This window comes from Leptodactylus fuscus, chromosome 6 (genome assembly GCF_031893055.1).
Source record: "Leptodactylus fuscus isolate aLepFus1 chromosome 6, aLepFus1.hap2, whole genome shotgun sequence".
Taxonomy (NCBI): Eukaryota; Metazoa; Chordata; class Amphibia; order Anura; family Leptodactylidae; genus Leptodactylus; species Leptodactylus fuscus.
The window spans coordinates 133,370,937-133,393,466 of NC_134270.1; the positions used below are offsets into that span (position 1 = coordinate 133,370,937).

The 22,530-nt window shown below is 42.7% G+C and overlaps 2 protein-coding genes across 3 annotated transcripts in view; one reads left to right on the plus strand and one right to left on the minus strand.

Annotated features, from left to right (window-relative positions):
- RECQL5 (RecQ like helicase 5) overlaps positions 1 to 383 on the minus strand; it is a 69,398-nt gene extending 69,015 nt beyond the window's left edge. The window contains exon 1 of the mRNA XM_075277247.1: positions 335 to 383. The gene's annotated coding sequence lies outside the window, so the exon portion shown is untranslated. The remainder of the gene's footprint in view (positions 1 to 334) is intronic.
- An 86-nt stretch (positions 384 to 469) lies between these two features.
- Positions 470 to 22,530, plus strand: part of SAP30BP (SAP30 binding protein) — a 29,716-nt gene continuing 7,655 nt past the window's right edge. Inside the window, exons 1-3 of one of the 2 annotated variants that reach the window (XM_075278745.1) lie at positions 470 to 591; positions 8,838 to 8,941; positions 13,664 to 13,711. In XM_075278745.1, the coding sequence (XP_075134846.1) occupies positions 501 to 591; positions 8,838 to 8,941; positions 13,664 to 13,711 (243 nt within the window). In that variant the 5' untranslated portion in view covers positions 470 to 500. The remainder of the gene's footprint in view (positions 592 to 8,837; positions 8,942 to 13,663; positions 13,712 to 22,530) is intronic. The other variant, XM_075278746.1, reaches the window with a different exon arrangement.

A 22,530-nucleotide genomic window follows, 5' to 3' on the forward strand; every position in this document is an offset into this window, starting at 1 on the left:
TAACTAATGTCATGGTAGGACTGGGCAGCCATAAGGTACTATAGATATTGCATTGATATAGCATGTTAGGCCTCGTGCAGGCAGGGCTGACCACAGCAGCCAACAACCAATCAGGTTCCAGCTTTCATTTCACCACAGCAGATTAAACAGTAAAATCTGTCACCTGATTGGTTGCAAGTGGCAACAGCGCATTTGCTGCCCCAGCTGTTCTCCAGGTCGCCCGCCCCGTGTGCTTTAGCTTATATATATCTGTATGATACATATATGTGATATCAGTGTCCCCCCAGCTCTACATACTGATCAGCTCTCCGGACACCTCAGTGTAAATACTAACGTTCAGCCGAGTATCATCTCCACGCAAACTTCCTCTGAACTTCCGCCGGTCCCGGCGCACACTGATGACGTAAGAGGTCCCTGGGCACGGTTACCATGGTGACTACGTCTGGCCTTCCTTCCGGCCCCGGGAGAACGTCACTGCGACGACTAGATTAGTAGAAGACATGGCTTCCAGCAGGAAAAATGTGCTGTCCTCTCTAGCAGTCTATGCCGGGGACTCGGAGCCTGAGCCGGACAGTGAGGGAGAAATAGAAGGTAAGACTGAGAGCCCGGGCGGGAGAGTAATAGAGGGGGCGATACATGGCGGGTTTATATGTATCAGGGGCGGGGGGGCAGTGCAGCCTATGGATGTGGGGCAGAGAGTCATAGTTGTGGAGGTCTACTACTATGATAGCTGCTAGAATGGAGTGCTGCATAGTATGCTGGGGATCCAGTAGGGGGCGCTGCCGCCTGTGTATTTCAGTAGTGGGCAGGAGGCTGGGGAAAGGTGAAAAATAAAAACATAGTGGCCTGTCCCAGCTCTCCGGTGTCCACCGTCTGGTCTCAGGACTTTCATGTTGGAAGTCCTCACCACTTGTGACCTATAAGCCCAATCAGTGGCCTAAGAAAAGGACAAGGGACATCAGTCATGGACTTCACAACCCCTGGGACAGCAGACTGGGGCACCAGGGACAGGTTTTGTTTTTTTCTCTATTCCCAGCCAGAACACTAAAATATCCTGGACAGCCCCTTTAAATGTTATTGTTTGTATGATATTAAGATATACAATTTTCAACATATTTTCTGTAACAATTCCTTACAGTTCTCTAGATCTTTGCCTACTATCAGTGGATAAGAATCAGGTCATGTGATGTGTACACATATATATGGGCTGTGTGCCACGTGACCATGGGCTGATTTTTATCCACTGGGATTAAACAGAATGACAGTTCCCAGAGATCTAGAAAGCCGTGAGGAATTCATACAGAAAATATATTGGGAAAATTATACAAATAATAACATTGATCTGAAAGTAGCCAATTGTGTGCACTAGCATTTCCCTTCTCCTTTGCCAATGGGGCCATGGTGGCCCCTCAAATGCATAGCTCTCTACATACTAGTCTTCATGTGTGATTTATACTTTTGAGTGACCCCCTGGCATATCCTCATATAAAAAAAATTACACGCCCGCCATTGCTCCTGTTATTAAAAAGAAAGAAAATGGTATGGTTTTTTTGTTTGTTTGTTTGTTTTGTATGGGAGGACCAATAGGAGATTTTATTGTCTTCAGTGAGATTTCCATTGAAGTGGTATTTCCATTTTATAAAGGGATGGCATATCCCTAGGATCTGTCATTCCTTTATGGTCAATGGTCAAAGATTGTGGGTTCCAAGGGTTTGCCATGGTGTCCAAGAGGCCAAGCTATGGCCTCCTGACTGTCTATGCCCAATTCCCAAAGGAACTACTGTGTGATGTTCTTCGATATTATGTGTTGGAGCGCATTGCACAGGGGATCTGAGATCACAGCTACATGTCTTCTTGTGGGACATGAAAAAAACCTCAAAACAAATAGTAAAAACACACAAGAATAAATTAAAATATATATTTAAAAAAAAAAACACTATTATAATTATAAAAAATAATGTAGGGTTCACACTACTGTTGGTGTCCTCTCAGAAGGTATCCATTTAAAAAACAAAACACACCTATCATAACAGATACAAATGGACAGCAACTGATGGCTGTCAGTTACTGTCCATTATATGTCTGTTGCCCAATGTTAAAAAAATAACGGGCACTTTCTGTCAGTTTTTTCAAACGGATAGAAAAGTCCTGCATGCAGGATTTTTTTTTTTGGTCCGCTTGAAAAAACGGCAGAGAGCCATAGTAGTGATGGGGTGCTATTATAGATAGCTAGGTAGCATTTGCCCCAATGGGAACATTACTACTAGTGCTCACATGGTTAACCCTCTGAGTGACTCCCTACTAGCATTTAGTAATATGGTTTTATTCTGAGTGGTAAGCTATATTTGAGCCAATGGTTATTTGCCCCTAGTTCTTGTGTTGAGCAGTTGTTTATTTTAATGACCGTATAGCTATTGTTGCGCTATATACATATATATATATATATATATATATATATATATATATATATATATATATATTATATTTTTTTACTGCATGCAATAACTGTTGCTACTGATTTTCTATGAATAATTTGTGTATACCTTATATGTAGTTTCTTAATTCTTGTGTGTGTGTGTGTGTATATATATATATATATATATATATATATATATATATATATATATATATAATTTTTTTTTTTTTTTTTTTTTCCATGTGTAATATGCTTGCCAGTACAGTATAGCCAGCCCTTTGTCAGTAGTGTTTGTTATGGATACAAGATACAAATGAGCTTTATTAGTATTACCAAAGAATAAAACATTTGGTGTTGCCAAAGCAAAAAGGAGGCTGGGGGTGGTGGATGGGGGTGGGTACGGGATTCTTGGGTTGGGGGCTTGAGTGTCCTTAGGGTCTCGTCATTCTCGCTTGGGGGGTGTGGGTATCGGTGTGTATGGGGGGGGGGGGCTTAGTGGGTTTTTTGTGTGGGGGAGTTTGATAGTCCGTGGGGTCTCATCTTCCTCTTGTTTGGTGACAGCTGGACACGTATTGGGCAGCGATCTCCACAGTGGTCTCTTCTTCTCCCAGTAGGATGTAGAGTTTCCTCTTCTCGTCTGCAGATATGAAGTCTGGGATGTGGGCAGAGAGTCTTTGGTAGTAGACGGCCCTCACAGCTGAGTATTTGGTGCAGTGTAGCAGGAGGTTGGTCTCGTCTTCTAGGGCCCCCTGGTCACAGTGCTGGCACAGTCTGCTCTCCCGTGGCTTGTACATCTGCCTGTGTCGGCCTGTTTTGATCATTAGGTTGTGGGCGCTCAGTCTGTATGGGCTCAGGGCTTGTCTGTATTTGGGGTGGGGTATTCTCTCTAGGTAGGTGGCCATGGTGTAGTCCCTTTGTAGGGATTGGACAAAAGATGAACTTCACACTGTTGATGCTGAACCAATTACCACATGTTTTATTGGTAGAGTACAAATAAACGTTTTCGGTCCACTGACCTTCCTCAGACTCTGCAGTATCTGACAAATGGAGATAACAATGGAATAGAACGCCAGGGTAGGGCAATCTAGTATATCTCCGCTGTAGCCCGTCCAGGCCCACAAAACCATCCGGTTGTCTGCACAGAAATGCCAAATAGGTAGTCACGCAGTTTAATAGTTATCTTCCCCCCTCCCTTTTTTCCATATCATTCTACACTTGTCTTCCTTTCCCTTATATCTTGCCTACTTCCTTCCTCCCCCCTTCTCCCTTCATTCCTTAGCCTTACCATTCAATAGCTGACTGTACCTTGTCCATAATCTCCCTTGGTTTCCCCTCCCCCTCACCCCTTTTCTATTGTACACCACTCCAGGAATACGCACCTACTTTCTTACATTGTACTCTGGTTTACTTATTGTATTTCTCCTATGTTTCCAATCTTCCTAATTTGTTTCCAGCACTTATATTTATCCTACCTTTTCAGTATTTCTCTGTATTGTATAAACTTGTTGAAAAGGTTCAATAAAAATTGATTTACAAAAAAAAAAAGAAAAGAAATGCCAAATAGGGCGAAATGCTTAGGGCAAAAGATGAAAGCTAGTGCCCTCTTCTGTATGGTGAGCCATAGGGGGAGGCTGCCTAGCTCTGCCCTGCAGGCCGGTTATGAGTGTTACCTGTATAGAGGTGAAACCATCTTTTGTGGTCCTTTCAGTATTTGTAATGTAAATGTGGTCAAAACATCTACAAAATTAGCAAGTGTAAGGCTCCAATGCAAGTCATTGTGCTCTTTATCTTGAAGCTGTGAGCCTCAAGATAAAGTAGGGTCAGGTCTACAACTAGACTAGTAGTAGTCATGGCTTTAAGAAAGAAGGTTGTGCTGTCCTCTATGGCTGTCTATGCTGGAGTTTCAGATTCTGAGACAGACAGTGATTGGGAATTTGAAGGTAAGACTGGGAGCCTGGACTGGGGGGATTATATGTTTGGCGGGGGGGCTGAGAACCATAGTTGTGATGGGGTGCTACTATACAAAGCTACATTACTCCTGGGAAGGCATCACATGACTGCTACCGTATCTTCTTGGAAGCAATGGACACTGCTCCTGTTAATTATAAAAAAAAATTGGTGTTTTTTTTTGGGGGGGGGGGACAAACAGGAATTTTTCTGTTCTTTAGTGAGTTTCATTGAAGTGTATTCCCATCCAGTGATGACATCTCACGAGGATGTCTCATTACCGTAGTTTATTTTGTACAGCGCTGCGGAATATGTTGGCACTATATAAATAAAATGTATTATATTATTATATTTTCTGCTTATATAATTTTTATGCTATTTTTCTCTGTATAGTGGGGGTTGCCATCTTGCTTATGTCTCTTCTGTGTTAGTAGCATTTAGTGATATGTCTTACATTATAGTCAAGGCCATGGGAAAGTTTTGTAGACCTGCCCTTTTGTAGGGAGAGGAGTGTATAAGCTGCTAAAAAAAGGACAAGGGACATCAGTCATGGACCACAACCCCTGGGACAGCAGACTGGGGCACCAGGGACAGGTTCTGTTTTTTTCTCTATTCCCAGCCAGAATACTAAAATATCCTGGACAGCCCCTTTAAATGTTATTGTTTGTATGATATTAAGATATACAATTTTCAACATATTTTCTGTAACAATTCCTTACAGTTCTCTAGTTCTCTGCCTACTATCAGTGGATAATAATTAGGTCATGGGATGTGTACTCACGTGACCATGGGCTGTGTACTCACGTGACCATGGGCTGTGTACTCACGTGACCATGGGCTGTGTACTCACGTGACCATGGGCTGTGTACTCACGTGACCATGGGCTGTGTACTCACGTGACCATGGGCTGTGTACTCACGTGACCATGGGCTGTGTACTCACGTGACCATGGGCTGTGTACTCACGTGACCATGGGCTGTGTACTCACGTGACCATGGGCTGTGTACTCACGTGACCATGGGCTGTGTACTCACGTGACCATGGGCTGTGTACTCACGTGACCATGGGCTGTGTACTCACGTGACCATGGGCTGTGTACTCACGTGACCATGGGCTGTGTACTCACGTGACCATGGGCTGTGTACTCACGTGACCATGGGCTGTGTACTCACGTGACCATGGGCTGTGTACTCACGTGACCATGGGCTGTGTACTCACGTGACCATGGGCTGTGTACTCACGTGACCATGGGCTGTGTACTCACGTGACCATATTATGTGTTGGAGGCCATTGCACAGGGGATCTGAGATCACAGCTACATGTCTTCTTGTGGGACATGAAAAAAACCTCAAAACAAATAGTAAAAACACACAAGAATAAATTTAAAATATATATTAAAAAAAAAAAGAAACACTATTTAAAAAAATATAATGTAAATAAAAATAATGTAGGGTTCTCACTACAGTTGGTGTCCGCTCAGAAGGTGTCTATTTAAAAAAACAAAACGCACTTATGTCAGTTACTGTCCATTATATGTCTGTTGCCCAATGTTAAAAAAAAAATAACGGGCACTTTCTGTCAGTTTTTTCAAACGGGTAGAAAAGTCCTGCATGTAGGATTTTTTTTTTTTTTTTTTTTTTTTTTTTTGGTCCGCTTGAAAAAACGGCAGAGAGCCATAGTTGTGATGGGGTGCTATTATAGATAGGTAGTATTTGCCCCAATGGGAACATTACTACTAGTGCTCACATGGTTAACCCTCTGAGTGCCTCCCTGACTGTTGTCTGCTCCTAAAGAAGAGACACCTGGGAAGGTATCACATGAGGAAATCACGTGTCTGCTATCTTCTTGGAAGCAATGGATACTGCTCCTATTTATTATATTAAAAAAAAAAAAATCAGAGTGTTTGTTTTTTAGGGGATCGATAGTAGTTTTTATGTTCTCGAGACAGATTTACATTGCTGTGTATTCTCATCCAATGCTTGTAGCATTTTTAGTTTTCTGTGCTGCCATTTTGCTTATGGTCTTTTCTGCTGTATTAATAGCATTTAGTAATATGGTTTTTTTTCTGAGTGGTAAGCTATATTTGAGCCAGTGGTTATTTGCCCCTAGTTCTTGTGTTGAGCAGTTGTTTATTTTAATGACCGTATAGCTATTGTCGCTATTGTTTTACTGAATGCAATAACTTTTGCTGCTGATTTTCTATGAATAATTTGTGTATACCTTATATGTAATTTCTTAATTCTTGTGTGTGATGATATATTAGTTTTCTTTTTCCATGTGTAATATGCTTTCCAGTATAGCCAGCCCTTTGTCAGTAGTGTTTGTTATGGATACAAGATACAAATGAGCCTTATTAGCATTACCAAAGAATAAAACATTTGGTGTTGCCAAAGCAAAAAGGAGGTGGGGGGTGGGTACGGGATTCTTGGGTTGGGGGCTTGAGTGTCTTTAGTGTCTCGTCATTCTTGTTTGGGGTGTGTGGGTATCGGTGCGTATGGGGTAGACAGCTGATGGGGGGGGGGCTTAGTGTTTTTTTTGTGGGGGGGGGGTTTGATAGTCCATGCGTCTCATCTTCCTCTTGTTTGGTGACAGCTGGACACGTATTGAGCAGTGATCTCCACAGTGGCCTCTTCTTCTCCCAGTAGGATGTAGAGTTTCCTCTTCTCGTCTGCAGAAATGAAGTCTGGGATGTGGGCAGAGAGTCTTTGGTAGTAGACGGCCCTCACAGCTGAGTATTTGGTGCAGTGTAGCAGGAAGTGGGTCTGGTCTTCTATGGCCCCCTGGTCACAGTGCTGGCACAGTCTGTTCTCCCATGGCTTGTACGTCTGCCTGTATCGCCCCTGTCTCCATCTCTAGGTTGTGGGCGCTCGGTCTGTACCGGCTCAGGGTCTGTCTATGTTTGGGGTGGCGTATTCTCTCCAGGTAGGTGGCCATGGTGTAGTCCCTTTGTAGGGATTGGTACACGGTGAGTTTCTTGGAGTTATTTATTTCGTTTCTCCATTCTTCAATGTACCGCTCTCTGTTTGCCTCTGTGGTCGCCTTTATTTCAGCCTTGGTCATCATCTCTTGGTGTTTTTGGTTTGGTGGTTGGCTGTTGTTTGGTTGGGGGGTGTCTGGATTGCTCAGGTCTCTGTGGCTCAGCCAGGCTTGGTGGTGGTAGGAGTCGGGGTTGCTGCCCTGAATGTGCGCCTGGAAAGCTAGCGCCCTCTTCTGTATGGTGAGCCATAGGGGGAGTCTGCCTAGCTCTGCCCTGCAGACCGGTTATGGGTGTTACCTGTATAGAGGTGAAACATCTTTTGTGGTCCTTTCAGTATTTGTGATGTAAATGTGGTCAAAACATCTACAAAATTAGCAAGTGTAAGGCTCCAATGCAAGTCATTGTGTTCTTTATCTTGCAGCTGTGAGCCTCAAGATAAAGAACACAATGACTTGCATTGGAGCCTTACACTTGCTAATTTTGTAGAAAATTTGTAAATTTGTGAGCCTCAAGATAAAGTAGGGTCAGGTCGACGACTAGACTAGTAGTAGTCATGGCTTTAAGAAAGAAGGTTGTGCTGTCCTCTATGGCTGTCTATGCTGGAGTTTCAGATTCTGAGACGGACAGTGATTGGGAGTTTGAAGGTAAGACTGGGAGCCTGGACTGGGGGGATTATATGTTTGGCGGCGGGGGGCTGAGAGCCATAGTTGTGATGGGGTGCTACTATACATAGCTAGGTAGCATTTGTCCCAATGGGAACATTACTCCTGGGAAGGCATCACATGAGGAACTGACATGACTGCTATCTTCCTGGAAGCAATGGACACTGCTCCTGTTAATTATATTAAAAAAAATTGGTGTGTTTTGTTTTTTGGGGGGTTTTTTAGGGGACAAACAGGAAGCTTTCTGTTCTTTAGTGAGATTTTCATTGAAGTGTATTCCCATCCAGTGATGACATCTCACGAGGATGTCTCATTAGTTTATTTTGTATAGTGCTGCGGAATATGTTGGCGCTATATAAATAAAATTTATTATATTATTATTATATTTTCTGCTTATCATTTTTATGCTATTTTTCTCTGTATAGCGGGGTTTGACATCTTGCTTATGTAGCATTTAGTGATATGTCTTACATTATAGTCAAGGCCATGAGAGAGTTTTGTAGACCTACCCTTTATAGGGAGAGTCCTTATAAGCGGCAATATAATTTATTGTCCATACTGGGTGTTAACTGTATGTAGGTCAGACTTCTATTTTGATCCTGCCTGTCTTGTTTGTGATGTAAATATAGTTATTGCTGCAGTGTGAATACGTACAAAGCTAGCCGGTGTAACGTTCCTTGCACATGTACATTCATCTCATTTTTTATAGTAGCAAGTTCTGCGACTCTTACTTGGTGGCATGGAGTGAATACTTGAAATTGGTTATGCAGTAAAAAGTAGGAATATATAAGATGTGTAGTATTCTGTTTTTGACACCTCCAATTCTTTATTACAGATGAAAACGGAGGACTGGTGTCCAGGTCATATGGACAAGATGACATTTCCCGAGTGGAAGAGGACGGATCCAACAAAGAAGATGATGAGTCAAGTCAGCATTCTGTAAGTAGCTCCAGGGGTCAGATGGTAAGACTGGAAACTGTCCTGCTGAGTCTCCCTTGGCAAGAATATGGGAGAAGGGGGCCTTTCACATTACGTTACAGAGGTCCGTCTGACTGATACGTATTTATAGCCGTTTACCTTGTAAAAACGTGTCAGTCAGCGGACCCATTGCTTCCAATGAAAAAACAAAACAATCCATTATGGTCTCTCTATGCCCCTGTCTATTATTTCAAACAGATAGAAAAGCGTGTACTACCACGTATACTACCACACTTTTCTGTCCTTTAACAACAAATCCACAACGGTTCGTTTTCATTTTACTATAGTTTTCTATGTAAATGGATGCAAGCGATTTACAGCCACTTAAGCATTCCGTTATGGTTTGTTATTTCATCCCCCATTAGCCACAACCCCACTCCTCATTTTCACGCTGAAACTGTGCAGCAGGATCTTGTAGGAAGGAGAATCCAGCGGAGCTCTCCATGAGGTAAACCCAAATCCCCTCCTCCCTAATCCCATTTTACCTGAAATGGCCACCCTCCCTTCCCTGTTCCCAGCATGAATAATCCTACTTTTGTGACCCCCCCTTAGAGAAATGGCTACCATCCCTCCCCCAGCTTTCACCACTCCTATGTCCCAGCTCCCAAATGTCTCTTTGTATTGTATTGTTATCCAGAGCCACCCCTGTCCTGTCTGTTCCTCCCCAGCCATTGTACTATACCTCATTGTGGGGGGAGGAGAAGACAGAATGGAGGTGATGCTGTAGACATTCAGGAGCCAGGACACAGGTGTGGTTAGAGATGGGGGAGGGGCGGTCGCCATTTCTCTAATGGGGGTCATAAATGGCAGCAGCCTTCAGGGGTAGCACACCTGGGGGGGGAAGCAATCAATCCCTAATGGCTAACCCCACCCCCTCCCACCTTGAAGCACTACAAGTCACAGCACTTTTTGTTGTTGTTGTTATATGTGCTGTAAATCCTCTGCCATCTCCCACATGTATTTCACCTGATACCTTTATGGGTATCGCACGTGTGGGGGTAGCAGACATGGGAATTCACCTACTACCATCGAGGGTAGCACATGTGAGTGCTGGGACAGTCATTAGGGTAGCAGATGTTGGGGGGGGGGGGGGATGGGGTAATCAATCCCTAACGACTGCCCCCACAAGTGTTCTACCCCTAATGGTATCAGGCAAAGCACATGTAGGGGATGGCAGAGGTAAACATAAAATATATATAATTTTTTATGTATTTTTTTAAGCAAAAAACTGATGCAAACAGTTGCACATACCTTAAAAGATCCAGTTTTTTTGATGCGTGAATTGACCTCTGTTTGCATCAGTTTTTTGATTGAAATAACAGAGTTGTTAAACTGACTTGAAAAACATAGTGTGAAAGGGGCCTAAGAAGGCTAGGGCCTAACCCTTTGCTCTCACTGGAAATACACTGTTTCCAGGGGTGTTCTTGAGATCACATATACCATTAACAGAGTGTGTATGGGCAGAATAGCTGCTAATGAAATGGCCAACATCTATCTAAGATGTATGGCCACCTTTCATCTGTTATGTTGTAGTAAACTGAAAAATAATGCATTCCAATTGCCAGGGTTTTTTTTTGTTTGTTTGTTTTTTTTTAAACAGTGAAACTGGGGTAGTATCAAAAATGAAAAAAAAAAAAAAAATACAAGGCTGGACTCCTAAAAGGGGCATAAAGAACTTCTCTGGTTTGTAGTCACTCAGGCAGTGTTCAGATTATAATCCAGCTTTCCATTACACTTCATATTAAGATCTGATCTCGGTAGGATCGGCCATCAGAATCGTATTGGTGGGGGCCGAGTCTTACCACCCTACAGATCAGCTGTTTTAGGGGCTGCACTGCTCGGGTGAGTGCAGTCACTTTATTTTTTTACGTGATTTAAGCTTCCCCATATTATCTATATTATATCATATTATCTGGCTGTGCAGGTGTATTATAGATGTGTCCAACACAAGTGAATAGGACAGAGTAATACCATATCCCACCACTAGGTGGGCCCAAGTAAACCACAGATGCTTTTTACAAGGATATTTGGATTGCACATTGTCTATTTCTGACCTAGGAAAATGGATCAGGTTAGGATTTTCTAGCGTTTTTTTATGATGACCAAGAGTCTGTGTGGAAAAAAAAAAACATAAATCAGTCCGTATGCAGTCTTTCCGCTCAGTCATCTGAAAGGCCACAAGGATATACTGTATGCATGTCTGTAGTTTTCAGTGACTTTACTGTAACACACAGAGATCACAGGCTCATATGGGATACATATGTAACCACTCTAAATTATTGCAAACCAACATTTCCTGTTACTTTAGTTGTATTGAACCTGAATAAAGCTCTTGCTTTCTATAACGGTGAACAAACTTGACCCACATTGTACCGTACGTGCGTCCCATCTCTCGATCCTTCTCTTTTGTCATGTTGTGTGAATGGTCAGTTCATATGACTTCAATACTATATAACTATTCTGCAATATAACTGCAGTTTCTTAATAACAATTACATATAGAGATGACGACAGTGTCCCTGGTACCCTCGCTCTATCATGCCATGTAACCATATTGTATAACCTCCCAACCTGCTTGACAACAGATGTCATTATTGCGGACCCCATAATATGAAGCTTTATTATCGATGATTTTGTACTGACAGGAGTTTTCCCTCGGCCCCGTACGCTCTAAACTGCTTTTATTTTATTGCTTTATGTTGGTCTCTTTTATATTGATTGGGCAATAATGTTATGGGACAGGGGAAAGCATTGGGCTTGTGGTGAAGAACATTCTGGCAGCACCTCTGCTCTGTAGATGAACTAAATATAAGTTTTGTAATGGTAAATCTGTTTTGTTGGCGGGGCAGAGAAGGTGATCCCTATTAAAGGAATTTTTGTCTTTCATATCCATGACCTCTCCTTAGATCAGGTGTGATCGGTCGGTGTTCCCACTGATCAGCTGGTTGGTGAGGACGCAGCGTTCAGAGGAGGCCCATGGCCTCTTCACTGAATCCTGAGCAGTGTGCCTTACATATCATAGGGGCTGTGCATGGCATTGCAGCTCTGTCCTGTTCTCTTGGATAGGACTGATCTGCTTCTGCTGTACCATGTGACCAATGAACATAATGTTATTGACAGAGGGAAGATATGGTGAAGCTCCTATATGCTAAGTGTGGTAGTCTATTCAAACTGTTTGTGGGTGTCCTGGGTGCCGGACCCCCCTGCACCCACAATTACATACTGGAAATCTATACTGAGGATTATCAATATGCAAGTCCTAGGAAACTCTCTTAATGATGTTGGGGAATTTTTATGAGGACTGGTGTTACTAATGTCTGTCGTAATCGCCCGAGTGCCTAATTTATGAAGAGGCTTGTCATCTCTTGACTTTCATGCACCACAATTTTACATCTTTGCCAGGTAGATTTGAGCAATGGTTTCCATCGCCTTGTCTCCGGTGCTGCACGCCCCTTCCCGCTAAGCCCATCCTGAAACCCCCACGTTTCCATTAAGTGGCTTGTGGGGCCTAAACATCTATCATACACTTTTGTGCCAGAAACTGGCATTCAATTTGTGATTAGATTCCTTCCGTTGTCTTTTTAGGAAGCCCCTTGTCTATATCCCTCTATTACCTAGGATGGAGGGTGTCTGCATGCAGTATCTCTTCATCCGGTGAACTCCTAGGAATGGCTGCCATGTAACGCTGCATTTTCCCTGTAGTGTTTGACCACAACACTCTGGCAATAACCATTTCACTATAGAATTACTGCAGTAGATCTACAGGGAATTGCTGTGATAGAATCAATAGGTGTAGTCGCGTCTTTTACTTATATTTATTGGGTGGCCCATAGAAATGAAGATTTTTTTTTTTTCCCATTTACATAGACAATCCAGTGAGGAGTTATGTTTGCCTATGTAGTATGGCGCCACCTGATGTTCAGTGTGAATAGTAATGTACACGACCACCTAATGAGCGGAGTAATGGTGGACGCACATGCTCAGTCATTCAGAGCAGCCAATAGGGTAGATCATCATGATCATGGAGCTGCAGCATATTACAATACATCATATGATTATACTGCAGATTTTTGATGTGGATTTCATTCTTTACAACTCCACACCAAATCTGCAAAGTCCGCGGTGGAAAATATCTATGTGGAAAATTTTTCTTGTGTGAACATGTGAAACTTAAAGGGGTTTTCTGTGACTTCTAAATTGATAACCTGTCCTTAGGGTAGGTCATCAACCTGTGATGGTGTGGTCTGACAGCCAGGACCCCTGCCGATCAGCTGTTTGAAGATGTCACGGCGCACACTAGTGATGTGGCAACTTCCTTATGCAGATGTTGTCATGTTCATTGGTCAAATAATACTGTTGCAGCTCAGTCCCATTCAAGTGAATGGGGTTGAGCTGCAATAGCAAGTACAGCTCCAACGCATTATAAGGAACTGTGCTTGGTATTCAATGAGGAGAGGCTACAGTGTTCTCATGAATGTTGTGGCTTTTTCAAGCAGCTGACCTGTGTTGGACCCCCAGTAATCACATATTGACAACCAAACTTAAAGGTAGGTCATTAGTAGGTAAGTCCTGGAAAGTTGTCAGCATTGTATGTGAGCCTCGTATCTATCACAGCCATTTCTCCCTCTCTGATGTCACAAGTGGACTCCTGTTTCCTAAACCCTGTAAATTCTTGTTTTTGTAGGAAGAGGACGATTCAGAGAATGACAGTCAGGAGAATGATGAACCAAAGGTATTTTGGGAGAGGGTTAGATGGCATGGCTAACCTCTGTGTGTCCTCTGCCCTGCTAGCTTCCTTTCCTGTCTCCTCTTAAGCAAGCTGCTCTATAATCTTATGTACATGGATGTATAACCTGTGATCTCAGGATCTTCTGGCATCTCTTGCCTGTCTTGCTATTTCTGTATAGTTAGTAGATTCCACCTTTTGCCTTTTGTTGCTTTGCGTTCTTTTATTCCTAATCTGTGAGTATTGTTTGTGCTGGATTATCTTCTGACGTCTATCGTATACCTACTGCATAAAGCGTATTCCTATGTTTGTGTTAATGATGTTATACCAGTGAATCCACATAAAGCACTGTGCAGGGGAAGGGGCAGGCGGGATATAATACCAGTGCTTCAGTCATCCTAATAGATAATTGTGACCTTCTTATATAGTAATGAGACCTAAATGTGACTTTTACCCCAACATTCCCACTCTCTTCTTTCGGTGCTAAAGATACCAGTAAGAAGGAGATGAGCAAAACAATCAGTATTGTGTGTAGAGGAGACCTAAGGACTTACGTGGGATAGACCACCCATGCTGTGTAATAGAGTAGAAGCTCTGGCAGAGTCTGCAGGGGAGGGTGGAGAGATTACACAGGCAGCATCTAATAGAGGAGAGGTAGCTCACACTTCTCATTATGTCAGCATGTTGGTGCTGGGGAGAGGAGACATGAGGGGAAATTGGTACATGATGGTGTTGGTCAAGGTAGAACATTTTGGACACCTCACATCCAGCATGCATTAACTGAAGGGACAGGACTGCATGAGAACTGACTGAAACTTCAAGGGGTTATTTAGGATTAGGATATTGTTTATCTGTCCTTAGGTTAGGTCATCATTATCAGATCAATGGGGTCCGACACCCAGAGCCCCCACTTATTAGTTGCTTGGCTGGAAATGAAGGTCACCTACAAACTCCTCAAACTACTGATCATCAGGGCTCCTGGGTGTTCAGCATTACAAATCTAATGTTGATGGTCTTATCTAAGGATGGCTCATAAATATTATAGCCTAGGAAAGTCCAATAAGGTCAGGGCCACACATGGTGCAGTCACTGGTCCTATCCACATTCTGCTGAGAAAACCCACAGGGCAAAGTGTTTTGTGCTTCAAGTTGTTAATCTACAGCAGAGGTAGGGAACGTACGGCTCTCCAGCTGTTGCAAAACTACGACTCCCAGCATGCATACTTGCTCTGCTGTTCTTGGAACTCCCATGGAAGTGAATGGAGCATGTTGGGAGTTGTAGTTTCACAGCAGCCGGAGAGCCGAAGGTTCCCTACCCCTGATCTACAGCAAGTCAATTTTGTGCTGTCGGCTTGGTGCGATTTTCGAAATGCAGAGATCAGAAACCAGCCCAGCTGTACTGGTAGTGAGCAGCAGCTGGGGGCCACTGTGGGATGGTATGTACTATGTGTGGCCTTAGCTTAAGAGCAAAATGTAAACTGCATGTCGGAGAATCTGAAAATAAAGGAATGAAGATTGCATTCTCAAACTCAAGGTAACCACTAATATGTAAAATAATTGTTTTTCCACATCAAAGATGTCTAAAACCTTTTTAACAATCAAAAAAAAAAAAAAAAAATCAGCCCTTTGATGCATTTGAATCTCTTTTTCCTAGTTGGCCACTAGGTGGTGCTATAACACCACTGTACATGGTTACCTATGGCTTCATGTATAGTTTCATGCACCTAACAGCTACTTTAAAACTTCATAATATACTCCTATACCTCACAATATAGCAGTTTGGGGTTTTATGGAATGAAACCTTATCATTTTAGGCTAAGTTGCATATTTTTCTAGTAAACTTTTCAATACAGTTTCTCAGCTTCCAAGACCTCTTCCTGCTGTCAGGGAATATAAACATTGTTATACGTAGACTCGGGATGAGAACCTGCCATGTTCAGATGACATAATTGCCTATCACAAGAGTTCTGATGCACTGTGACAAGCCATATTTCAGCTGGATGTGAGTTTTCTATTCCCGAACAGCAAGCAGAGATCTTAGTCAGTGGGCTCCTTTGATGTTAGCAAATGATTTTTACATATGTTAGTGGTTACCTTGATGTGAAAGCAAACCCTCACTAGGTCTTAGGGGGCATTCACACGGAGTAACGCCGGACGTGTATCACAGCCGTACACGCCGGCATTACGGCAGACTGCCGAACACTTCCCATTCACTTCAATGGGAGCGCTCGTAAACGCAGCTGTTACGAGCACTCCCATTGAAGTGAATGGGCAGTCTGCCGTAACGCCGGCGTGTACGGCTGTGATACACGTCCGGCGTTACTCCGTGTGAATGCCCCCTTAAGCTGTAATAAGTATCCTGCTTCTGACTTCTTTTCTCACACGTGGGTGTCCCTGGGTTGCCCATGACGCTGCTGTCTTCACTTGTTCTCATTTATCAACAACACAGCATCATTCCAGGACTGATCTATCTTTCTATGGCCAATGAGGAATCCGTTCTCCCATGTGTTAACAGACACTGATGCTGATGGAGTGTGTGATCTCCCCCTGGCAGTTTCCCTCTGTACACCAGTACACAGTCTGTGTGATTCACCATCCCTCATGTATGTGCTTTCCTCCCTATCTACAACTAATAAAGTAGCCGGAAAGACTATTTAGAAACTTGCTTGGTTTCGTATTTAGGAAGCATGTGAACAAAAAAGGTCCAGTGCAACGGTGTCCGTAGGCTTTAAATTTTTATTTTTTCCCAAATCAGGATGAGCTTTATTTACATAACATCATGAAACAATAGGTACAAAAACATTAGTAATAAATGTACATGGTGTGTACACCCATATTAGCCATGTGTTCTATGGACATGTAAAGTGATTAGGAAGCTGTATAGAGGAAATTGATTGTAAAATCTTTCCATATTTACATTGCATACAATTGTGCTCTGCGTTGCACATTCATAACTATTCATTCACAGCGTTTTCCAGATGGCATATCTCCATATACATGATAGTTTAATTTACACCACACTTGTATCTCACCCAAGACACCGTCAGGAGTTTCCACTGTACATGTTATGGGAAACTAGTGATATATGCAGCACTAGTTTTTTGGTAAACTCCATGAACCTATTAGAAGTCATTATCGTCTGTTGAGTTCCATTCGTGTTTATGACTCTGTAGAATGAGTTGCCTATGTGCGTGTGTTCACATCTGGCTGCTGTGACTTGGACATATGGTATTTTCACCTGTTTCCTCCTACGAATCAGAGACAGAACCTGAGTAGTAGTCCCTGAACTCAGGAGTGTATACTAGCAGCTAAGATGTCTCCAGTAACTGTCAAATGGAGAAAACAAGGAGATTCTGTTTCCTAACGCTCCCCAAATACATGGAAGCTTCATAGATGACCCAAGAAAGCAGTACTAAGCACAATACAGTATTCACTAGAAGCTGCATCACTGTCCTGGTCTCTCCAGTGACTTTTATGGGTAGCATGTAACCTGATCACTCAGTGAGTTGATGGTCTGATTTGTCTCTGAAGACGGATTTAGCAGTGAGTACAGAGTAAGGCTGGTCTTACACGGCCGTATTGATTGTACTGTCCATGAGTTGCTGATCAGCAACACTAGTTGCTGATCGGCAACATAGACACCGCAGACGCCCGTGTCCTGCTGCACTCGCCCATAGAGTTCTATGGGCGAGTTCATGCAGTGCCGTGAATTCACGGCCATTACAGACCTGCTCTATAAATTGCGGACCTCGGTTGCGGCCCAGCATAAAATATCATAAAATCAGTAATAATATCAGCATAAAATATCCGGTGGTTTAAGAGGCCGCATTGCATATTGAAAACCCTCAATCGTGGACCATTTGCAGACTTGCATTACGGCCGTGTAAGACCAGCCTAAGTGAGCGGTTCAGGGGAAGGAGGAGGAAAAGAGCCTCATACATTTATTCTGATCATTTGTTTTAGCTTAGCAAAATGTTGTGCCCTTCAGCTGTGATGGGCTGTCCTCAGTGGCTGAAGGATGACCTCCTAGACTGTATGGAGGCAATCTTGAGCCTCTTGTTGTCTAATGGAGACATCACAATGGCTATTCTCCACCCAGACTCCCGCCGGTCAAAACATCTGACATGTCGAGGCATGACTATTCTGACATGTTCCCTTCACCAGTGGTTTGACCACTTGTAGACCTCTGGTGTTGGCATTCTTACTCATTAGGGTAACATTCACATAGTTCCTGTACTATCCATGTAGTTTTTCCTTTTGATTTGCCGCTGTTCTCTGCAGCACACTGTGAATATACAATGGGTAAAAGGGCAGAGTACAGATGTATGTATGTCAGAGATGAGATGGAAACATAGCTGCTTTGTTGCCAGGAAGGGACTATTATTCCTAAGTTTCTTGGCTACAGTTTTCCGTCCATATAGGAGACAGACTCCTCAAACTTCCCTGCCAAAGGGAGGGATAAAAACTTTAATTTCCTCTTATTAGTTGCGTTGATGTTGCTAGCTGGTGTCATAGACCTTTCCTCCCCTGAGATCCTCTACTAGGAAATGTATTAATAAAAATACAGTAAGATCATAGAGAGCTTTATTAAAGTGACCATGAGAGCAGTGACATTTTACCTACATAGCGTCTTATTCCAGGAAAGTGGCCGATCCTAACCGTCTCCTACCTTGTCTGCCTGTATGTAGAAGAAATCTAAAATAAGTGCAAATACAAAGATGAGAAACTTTTTATTAATTCATTGTGCTCCTATTATACTTCATATCTTCTATTCATCCTGAATTATGGTATGTCCACAATCTTATATTCTGCAAATTTCCTATCCAAATTTGTGGACAGAATATCCTCTACAAACTATGGATATTGACCACAGTGCAGATTTTTAAATTTCAGAGGGTGCTTAAAAAAAAATCTGCAGTATAAAGTGACCTGCTGCTGATCTTTGTGTGGATTTCTGCATATAACACGTGGCTTTTTGCTGTAGATTTGCAGGAGGATCTGCTACCTAATATTTGTAGGCAGCAAGCCCACCAGTCACCTGGTTGGAGAGAGAGAACTGCAGTACCCTAAATGGCCACTACACTATGTACAGAGCTGTCCTCCACCTGAATGATGGGGCGCTGAGTCGCAACAATCTGATAATATTCTCTTTAATTCAGTAATACACTTTTGTCAAATATTGCACTAATACACCATATTGCTCAATATGACAGCACTCAAACCCTGAAAATTTGTCAGGGATTTAAAAAATGTTTTTTATGATGCAGTTACGCTATTAAACTGATCTACGTTTTTCACCTGGCAGAAGAGCACCCCATAGTTGGGAACCATTACATAGCAACAGCCCATGTGACAGTAAGGTGACAACAATTTTGGTGCATAAAGGCTAAAAATCCTATTTGTAATTGGGTGTCATTAAAAAAAATAATAATAATTCAACCACTTTATTTTCTGCAGTCTGTGCGTTCTCATATAGTACAGGCTGCTTAGTTCCTTTCATTACAGCTGTCTGTCTGACAGCTCATATAATTTTTTTTTTTTTTTTTTTTTGCCAAAAATACATGGAAAAAGAAAAATAAGAGAGATTTCCTAGCAATATCCTAGGAATACCCCTTTAACATTTGTAGCATTTCCTCTTCCTTTTATGCATGCTGTTATTTGCTAGTGACTAACAGATGTGTCAAATAGCGTCAGCAGCTATTCACTGTACACATTGAGTACACGGCATGGCCGTGTCTCACCTGGCTGTAAAGTTGTGTGCTGTCTTGGGTAGGTTTGTGAGAACCCAGCCCTTCCGCTATACTCACCTCCGTGATTACTCAGCCAAGGAATTATTAACCCGCAGGCTCTGATTACATGAGAAGTCTGAGACGCCGCGCCACACCCTGCGCTCTGTACCTCCGCACCTGCTACATGCAAGCCAACACGGTCATAGACCCTAGGCACTTGGTTCCCAGCACTTGAGAGGCACTCCAGCTATAACAGTCTTGTTTCAGATAAGCCCAAGTGCAGTACAGCAACTTCTTAGTTGTGTTTGGGAAATCTTAGTGACTATCGATATGGACGCCTTTACAACACACACTATAATGTCTCTTGACCTTCGTTGCCCTCATAGATAATTGTCTTTCCTAATACTCTCCTATAACTACAGGGCTTTAGCCCTAGAAAAGCTGGGTTACAAAGCATCCTGCACATCTGTAATGCTAGCCCTGCGATATAATAAGGGTAATGGCTTGACTATTTTGGGCTGTTTTATGTGGTATATTTTTATATTATTACTTTTTCCACAATACTTTCCGTTTCTATGACCTGCACAAAAATGAAATCTGGTGAGCCTGACAGCTGGCAATGAAAGAGTTGATAGGTGAGCCATAGCTGGCAGTGTTTGGTTGCCCGGCAGGCATGTGCATGCTCTTACATACCATTCCTTCCCTGCAGCGCTGAATACCTGCCATTGCTCATACAGGCGTGTCTCTGCCACTGCATGCTAGCAAAGCGCAGGGCAGGAAATCGCTTTGTTCTGTGTTAGAATTCATAACCTTGGACGTTGTATCCCGAGTGCTTTTAGGTCTGATTCTGCATAACGCATTTGCGGTACATAATCTACCTAAAGGGGACACCTAAAACTTCTTTAGTTCACAATCAACACAAAACCTTTAGTGAAATAATCTAGATGACGTGTGTAAGGGCTACTCCAGTCTTACTGGCCTACACTCAGGATCTACTAGCCGCCACATCATGGTGGAGTGTGAATAGGGAACTGATACAGATGAACATACCTGCTTGGTTGTTTTCATGTCTCCCATAGAAGTGAATAAAGAGCCGTCTCCACATTCTTCAGGAGCTGCTTCACGAGGGGGGTCTGTGATTTACAGCTCTGCTGCAAAACGGTGTATCCATCTATGCAGAGTACAAACCATGCCTGTGTAGTCAGATTCTGCCATGACCATCTTACCCTAATATATATGGTAGATTAGTAACAAATAGAGTACTGATGGAAGAGTCAAGAACTACAGAATCAGACTCCGTCTTTGTTTTTTTGTTTTTTATTGGTTTTATCACTAGATCAGACAGTTCGTAGCCTGATTTTCAATACGGATGCGTTTGTGAGTTCTGTCTGTTCTTCTGGTCCATCGCAGTACCAGGAGAATGGAAAAATGGTCTAAGAGACTCTGAGGGGCCCTATTGGTTATAATGGAGTCTGCTGAGTGTCCATTATTTCTTCCACGTCCCCATCACCGGATGAAAAAGTTGGGCGTGCAGGACTTTTTCATCCAGGAATTCAGATGGAGTCTGTGCTATGTGTCAGTCAGTGAATATAGCCGATCTGCGTCTCCACATGACATTTGATGGGAAGCTTTCGTCAAATTTTCTTTTTTTACATAATTTTCTAAATCCTATAGTTGATGGTCACATGCCAATGAGAAGTAGAGTATATGCATACATATCTCTATGCGGTTGAGAGGTGCAGTAGTCATGACTATTACATATTTGCTATCCCAGCTGATTTTGTACAGTTGTTCCTCCCATCCTCTGTTAGACGGTACCTATTTTGCTTCCTCTGCTACCAGCCTCTGCCCCTATGCTCTTGGCAGTAGGCCCTCACAGACAGGATATAGGCAGGAAGCCTGCAGGTTGTAGATCACTCCATCCCATGGGGGGTGACTGTGTGAATATGAACTATCCCAGGCACATGGCGCACATAGGAGGGATACAAATGTGATCCCGGCTGTGCCTGCCCTGTTGACAATGGAAAGTGGCCTATTCCCCCAGACAGCTATAAATTAATTATATTGGTGTGTTTTGTTCTGTGTGTTATTCTGCCACAAGGAGACCTTTAGAATGTTATCTCTTGGCAGGTTTCATTAGCAATAATATAACCAGCTTTATCTACATAATGCACTGTGTGCACAGACCTTTAGAGACTGTACTATAGAAATGATTCTTCATTGTAGACCCCTCCGCATTAGAGATAGTAAGCTTTGTGCAAACACTGCAGAACTCTGCCTGTACAGTTTGGTAGGTAAGAAAGCAGTACTGCTGACTATACACTTGTATGACCACGGCTATCATTCCTGTGCATGTGCAAGCCGCTGCCAGAAACTTATCACATCAAGTCATCTTACCTAGGATTTCAACACGCCTGATCCTTTTGTTCTAAAACCTTGATCCTTCTCTGCCCCAACATTTGCTGCTGGGGGGGGGGGGGGAGTCAAGAGGTCACATACAAATTAAATGGTTAATGGGACCCACTGAAATTGGTGGCTTGGTGGAAAAAAGAAAAAGTATAGTGCCATATGGGTGATATTAGAGGAATAGTATAAAGACCCTTTTATGCCATTTGATCTGGCCTTTAAGTGTTGTCTGCCATTTTTGGTTCAATCTCTTCCTACATCCTTTTTTTTTTTTTTTTTTTTTTTTTTTTTTTTGGGGGGGAGGGGGTGTAGTTAAGATTTATTACTGCAGGGCCTTGGTATATTCCTATATGATCCAACCTCAGCATATCTCCCCCGCCTCCTCTAACAAGCAGAAGGATGCAAGGGTGCAATGTGAAGCTCATACAAATACACAGGAAGTTCTGCACACTGCATGGAGTTACATACATGGAGATTAAAAAGGGACAAAGCAGAGGACCTTGGTGTGGTGGCAGAATCTGAGATCTGGTAGAATATTGAGCAAAACTGTAATAGAATATTAATCAAAATTTCATTTTCATTCATTGCAACAGTTAATTTTTTCCCTTTTTTTTTTTTTTTTTTTTTTATTAATTTTCTATACCCTTTACCTAATGTGACATTAGCTGTGCCAGTCCCTTGTGCAGATTCC